The sequence below is a fragment of the Sardina pilchardus genome, chromosome 23 (assembly GCF_963854185.1).
Source record: "Sardina pilchardus chromosome 23, fSarPil1.1, whole genome shotgun sequence".
NCBI lineage: Eukaryota > Metazoa > Chordata > Actinopteri > Clupeiformes > Clupeidae > Sardina > Sardina pilchardus.
Genome location: NC_085016.1, coordinates 8,351,512 through 8,358,482, shown reverse-complemented (window position 1 = coordinate 8,358,482; position 6,971 = coordinate 8,351,512). Strand labels below are relative to the sequence as shown.

Genomic DNA, 6,971 nt, shown 5'->3' with positions numbered 1-6,971 from the left:
ATAGTAACAGACATTAGAGACTTAAACATATAATCAAGTTAAAAACTGTTAAGTACCACTGAGGGTTGAATAACATAACCATGAGCAGAAGTGTCATCCTTTAAGACAGCGGCAACAAATAAGAAGTTGATGGAGTATGAATATGATAGCGTAGCTTGCTGTTCTTGTATTCAGAATACACTTCCTGTTGTCTTTTCTTTGCACGTGTTATGACTGGAATGTTAGTGAAGCCAAGCTCCTCATGGCCAGAACCAGCTTGTGACAGCTCGTTAGTGCCAAAATGCTAATCCATTTACGGGGGGAGTTCCTCTAGGTTTCGTGACTTGGCACCGGCTCAAAGGAGTGCCTCTTAACAGCTTCTGATGAAATATGATAACACTCACACACACACACACACACACACACACACACAAACACACACACACGCACTTAGACACACAGACACACAAATAGTCGCACGCACATGAACAAAGAAAACAAACACAAATATTTCTACCTCTCCCACGACACGGGCAAAAACACATGCCTGCATACCACTTCAGAACAACCATCCCAGAGACAATACACCTGCGTAAGAATTTCCACAGGCCATTATTTCAGTGAAAACATAAAGGCCAAAGGGCTGCTCTTCATTAACGAACAAGGAGGCGTTTAAAAGCACTGGAGATTGTGAGGGAGCGTGTGCACATTTGAATTTGAATGGATTCCACAACAAAGGCGATTCTGGAGGGTTCCGCTCCGGAGTTCTGGAGCTCTTCGTGTTCTGGGTCTCATCTTTGTAGCAGCAGCAGCAGCAGCATCAGCAAGTAGAGAGAGAGAGAGAGAGAGAGAAAGAGAGAAAGAGAAAGAGAGAGAGCTCATCTCCATAAGTGATGAATGTAAGCTTAAGTAGAAATGGATCCACTGCCCACGCATATCTCCATATCTTATCATACGCAAGTCCTTGGATGCATGTTAGAAATTTCAGAAATCTTGTTATCTGCACTTGAATCTTAGTTGGCAAGGCATCTGAGGAAGAGATGGTGACAATCTATTGACCTGAATGCTTTTTTTTTTATGAAAAACAGCCAGAAAAGATGCTGCCTTGAGATAATATCCTCAACATTGATGTCTGCGAGCATTCAAAGTTGGTCACATTACAATGACAGAAAGGCTATTGTTAGTATGAAAATAAAGCACTTTTAATAGTCATACATAATTCCATTGACACATACAAACAGAGCCACTTGTGTTATGAGTGAGAATTTACCATTGGGCAAAATAAAAACATAAAGTGAGGGAGGAGTCTGACAAACCTGACAAGAGACTGGGGGGGGGGGGGGGGCTAAAACCAGTGAAGGGAAGCAAGCGGTAGCACATAGCAAAGCACTGTGTAGCACTTAGAGCTCTTTGCGTGCCAGCCAAGTATGACTCTGAACTTGTGTCCTACAGAGTCCACACATGTGTGGGAAACAAAGCGTCTCTAACACCTGAGAAACAAAATATGTCACCAACATGTCACGTCACAGCACAACAGCAGTTTTGTCTTCGTGTTGAAAGGAGTAGCTACTGAAATTCCAGAAAAGAGTTGTGTGTCGACAACTGAAATTCAATTTAGTTGAAGATTTTCATTTTGAGTTGAATATATTCTGTTTTGGTCAAAGAATAATGTCAAGGGGTGACAAAGACCATGACAAGGATTGCCCATAGACAACGGGAAATATTGTCAGAACCCTCATCATAGAGACAATACAAGCTTCACTTTCTCATGTCAAAATATTAGTTACTCTTAAAGATATTTTTTTCTTCAATTAAAAGATTTTCTCATAAAATTATAAAACATTCTATATACAATATATACAGCTTAGGCTTTGGACTATTTGTCCTCTGTGGGAAACAATTGAAAACTTTTACATTGAGCAGTGTGTAAACAATGTCCATTTTCCTCAGTCCCTCCTTCTCTTTTCTGTCAGGATGTGTTTGTAAACGGTAGAAAGTGTCTATGCAGAGAGAGAGAGAAAAAAATCATATGTTGGAAATCTCCATGCGTTTCCGATCCACTAGCTGCATGTCACTATTCATTTTTAATGGGATTTCCACCTCCGGTCGTTTCTTTCTATGTTTCCGGAGCTTTCTGCAGCTAATGTACACAGACAGCGACACCACCATGATGAACAGTCCTAGGCAGGTGGCCGACAGTGCAATCAGGACCGGTTGGCATGGGAACACGCGTCTGTCCTGGATCCACTGGTGGGACTCCCGCGGCCCGATGCTCTCCTCGATCTCGATCTCGGCCTGCCGCAGCAGCAGGCTCTGGATGTAGCTCTCGTTGCTCACCGTCTCGTTGACAAACAGGTTGACCATGATGGTGGAGTGGAGAGGCTCGGGCTGCCCGTGATCGCTGACCTTCACCAGCAGGCTGTAGAGGCCGCGGTCGCTCAGGGTCCTGCGCAGGGTGATGTTGCCCGTGTTGGGGTCGATGTCGAAGGAGCCCGGCTCGCCGCCCAGACGTTTGACGATGCTGTACGCGATGACGGCGTTCATGCCCGTGTCCCGGTCCACGGCGTAGACCTCGGTGATGGAGGTGCCCGGCAAGGTGCTGGGCAGCACCAGCATGTAGGACTGGTTGGACTGGGGGAAGAGGACGATGGGCGGGTTGTCGTTGACGTCCAGGAGCAGCACGGTCACCACGGTCTCGCAGGAGAGCGTGGGCTTGCCGCCGTCGACGGCCAGGATGGACAGGAAGTAGGTGCCCTGCTGCTCGCGGTCCAGCGACGTCTTGGCCCTCAGGGCGCCGCGCCCCGTGTCGATGACGAAGATGTCGCTGCCGTTGACGATGGACAGCGCCACCCAGCCGTTCTCGCCGGCGTCGGCGTCCGTCACCGACAGCACGCCGATCTCGCCGAACCCCGGGAAGTTCTCGGGCACGAAGAAGGTGAAGTCCTTGTTGATGAAGCGCGGGCTGTTGTCGTTGCGGTCCTGCACGGTGATGACGACCGCGGCGATGCTCTCCCGCCGCGGCGAGCCGTGGTCCACCGCGCGCACCATGAACCGGTACGTCTCCTTCTCCTCGCGGTCCAGGGAGGTGGTGACGGTCAGCACGCCCACCTGCGCGTCCAGGTGGAAGATGGTGGGCGCGTCGGAGCCCAGCAGGTAGATCACCTGCCCTCGGCTGCCGCTGTCGGCGTCGGTGGCCTGCAGCTGGGCGAGGAAGGTGTTGGGCGCGTTGTTCTCCTCGACGAAGATCTCCAGCGTGGGCTGCTTGAAGACAGGCGCGTTGTCGTTCTCGTCCTCCACCTGGACCCTCACCACGGTCTTGATGACCGCGCCGTGGACGCTGCGGCCCACGACGGTCAGCTCGTACTCCCGCCGCGTCTCGTAGTCCAGCGGCTCGGTGGTCTCCAGCAGGTACTCGTTCTTGAAGCGCTCGTACGGCGAGAGCTTGAACGGGCCCGAGCCCTCCAGCAGGCACTCCACCCTCTGGCGCGGGTCCGAGTTCTTGACCGTGAAAAAGGCGACGGGCGTGAACGCCGGCTCGGACTCCTTGAGCGACACCACGCCGTCCCTCTCCGCCGCGATGTAGCGCGGGACGAGCAGCGGCGGTCCCGACAGCACCTTGACCACGTGGACGGTCACCGCCGCCACGTCGGGGATGCAGGCCGGTCCGTTGGCCAGCACGGTCATCTTGTAAAGCTTGGCGGTGTTGCTGTCGATTTTCCCCGCCAGTTTAATCGCCCCGCTCGTCCGATTGAGGTGGAAAAGGTTGCGGGTGTCCCGGGAGACTCGTTCGCTGTAGGTGTAGGTGATCTGCGCGTTGGCATCCAGGTCCGAGTCGAAGGCGTGGAGCCGTGCCAACTGGGTGCCACGCGTGGCGTTCCCGTACACGGTCGCGTTCACCTGGGCCTCGGTGAACTTGGGGCAGTTGTCGTTGATGTCCGAGATGACGATCCGGAGCGTGGCGTTCCCCAGGCGAGGTGGCGAGCCGCCGTCCTCCGCGATGATGTCCGTCACGTACTCCGCCTGGCGCTCGCGGTCCAGCGCCTCGGTGACGATGAGGAAGGGCGTGAGCTCGCCCCCCTCGTTCTCCTCCACGTCCAGCGTGAACACCCCGAAGTCGTTGGCCAGCCAGTACGTCTGGACGCTGTTGACGCCCAGGTCCGGGTCCACGGCCGACTGCTCCACGGCGAAGCGGGCGTTCACCGGCGCGTTCTCCGGCACCGTCACGCGGATCTCGTCCGACGGGAAGCGCGGCCGGTTGTCGTTCACGTCCTCTATCAGGACCCTGACCTTGACCAGCTGGAAGTACTGCTGCGGCAGGATGAACACGTCCAGGGCCAGCGAGCAGCTCTGACCCTCGCCCCGCTCCGCGCACAGGCTCTCTCGGTCCATCTGCACTGCAGACGTGAATAGCTCCCCCGTGGTATTATTCAGCGTCACATACTGCTCGTTGAGCTCCTTTTGCGCCAGATTGAATAAAAGAGGGGGATCAACGGAGAAATCCAAATCTAAGTCTGTGCCAATGGCCCCTATTAAAGTCCCCTTGGGTAAGCCTTCTTTTATCTTATAGATGAGCGATGAGAAGCAGGAGAGAGGGCTGATGTAAAGCAGCAGAAGGCACAAACCCTGAAAGAAATAATAACAGAATAGTTCAGTTTCAATCAAAAGACCAGAATTAGCAGAAGCCACCAACACAAAAATGACCACATTTTTACGTGCCTAAGTAGCCCATAACGCAAGCTGCTGTGTTTTTCGCAACAAAAGTAATTGAAGAGTCGACCATAGAAGCTGCACTAGCACAACCCGAAAAAAAAAACTTTATGCAATGTTTTTAAATACAGTAGAATACAAAAGGATACGGTTACTTCGACTATCCTCTGTGATTCGTGAAAATGAATAATTTCGTGAAAAGTGAAAGTGGTGACAAAACTTATTGTAGTATTTCACTGGCAAGGTCATTCACACTCCATTCGCCTATAGACACGGACCTGTATCTCTCCTCTGGTTGTAAGGCGGTGGACCCTTTTGTCGCTGACCATGTTTTCCGTTCTCCGTTGTGGCTTGTCGCACCGGCCGCCGCACCTGGAGTCAGATATGAAGCCGCATCCTGAGCGCCGCAAAGCGCTGAGCTCCGGCTGTCGCTGCGCGCCCTCTGCATCTGAGCCCCGTACACCGCAAACTCCCTCACCAGCACAAGAACACGCCCCCGACTGCTAATCAACTCGCGTATTCGCCCAGTCAGCTCTGACGCAAAACCCCACACTGCATTTGCACGATAAATAGTTTAGTACTTTCGCTCTGTCAGTGGTGAGTTTTTTTTTTTTTTTTTTTTTAAATCGCTTAACTTAACACATGTAAGATACACTCAAAGGTCGACTTATTCCCTTACAACATGTTAAAAGTCACGTGCTCTGGGACATCCAGACTGTGACGAAAAAGTTATAGAGGGTAGCCTAATTTAAAAACCTTACCCTTTAACAATAAATCAAATTAGAACGACTGTCCCTGAACTCTTTCAGACATTCATTTCTCTCCAAAGCAGATCGGTAATTTCACCTCATTCTTTATGTGCCGTGACCGTGTAATGAGAAATGCGAGAGTGCACCACAAGGTAAAGAGCAGAAGCGCAGATGAAAATGCTGAGATCATTTTGAAGGAGCCTCGGTCCTTCGCTGGGAGCACTAACCACATCAAAGGCCCCGGTCATATCTGAGTATCCAGCTTTGAACTGTTTGGACTACAGCGGCCGTGGAAGACGACGAATGATGCTAAGTGGAATTGAACAAAATAAGTTAAACAAGGTCAGAGACGCCGCTGCGGGAAGACTTCGTGTAGGATCTCGGAGGCACTGACAGGCGCTGCATTAATCACGGCGGGTATGCTTAGAATAACAGGATGAAAGGCAGGGTGGGGAGGAGACGAGTGGAGGGAATATCTGTACCCCCATCTCACAGATTACTGTAATCCTCCATTTACATGAAGAGAAGCGGGACTGGCAGTAAATAATATGGGAATGTACAGTGTGCGAGAGTGTGGGAATAAATACAAGCTGAGATAGAGACAAATATGACCAGTATTTACATGCTTGTCAGGATGAGAGAGAGAGAGAGAAAAGTGCAAATCCTTGGCAAAACCCATTATAGCGATACACAGAATGTTTTATGTAATCGCGTTTGAAAGACAGGTTTGTGATGGATAATAATTAGTGCAGAGAAAGATCACAGGCCTACACTTCAGAGCTGCTGACTGCAGATATCTCATTGCATGGTGCACGGGGATTATGAACGGGCAAGGGAGCTGGGAGCGAGGGAGAGAGGGAGAGAGGGAGAGAGGGAGAGAGGGAGAGAGGGAGAGAGGGAGGAAGAGGAGAGAGAACAAGGGGAAAAGGGGAGGGTGAGAGGTCAGTTTCTCCCAATGACTTCCAATCAGCCCGGCTGGTGTAATCTGCAGTGCGTTTGGGCATGCGGTGACAGATGCCGGCTCAGATTGGGAGCATATTGCTGGTGTGATTGGAGACTGCTGTGAGAGTCGAGATTGGGTGAGACCCACAAACACATACACACACACACACACACACACACACACACACACACACACACACACACACACACACACACACACACACACACACACACACACACACACACACATACTCGTATGGATGCGCAACACTCCCTCACAAACATGTGCCCAAACACACATACACACCCACCCACCCACATACTGTATGTGAACCCTGATGAGCTTGGGGACAAAATTATGCACACAGTCACACATGCAAAAACACATGACATGCCACCAATGACGCATATCCCGCCCGACCGAGCTCTCCGTCTCCCAAGCCACCGGTGTGACGCCTCTCTAGCATGTGTGCACCCTGGAGAGGACAGGAAGAGAGAGAGAGAGAGAGAGAGAGAGAGAGAGAGAGAGAGAGAGAGAGAGAGAGAGAGAGAGAGAGAGAGAGAGAGAAAGTCCGCTGAACTCATCACTTCCTA

General features: G+C 51.3%; 1 protein-coding gene across 1 annotated transcript; it reads right to left on the bottom strand.

Annotated features, from left to right (window-relative positions):
- Positions 1 to 1,171: 1,171 nt before the first annotated feature.
- LOC134071551 (protocadherin-20) lies at positions 1,172 to 5,123 on the bottom strand. The gene is made up of 2 exons (XM_062528316.1): positions 4,965 to 5,123; positions 1,172 to 4,602 (listed from the first exon to the last, which is right to left on the bottom strand). The coding sequence occupies exons 1-2, from the start codon at positions 5,013 to 5,015 to the stop codon at positions 2,005 to 2,007; spliced, it is 2,649 nt and encodes an 882-aa protein (XP_062384300.1). The 5' UTR covers positions 5,016 to 5,123; the 3' UTR covers positions 1,172 to 2,004.
- Positions 5,124 to 6,971: the final 1,848 nt, after the last annotated feature.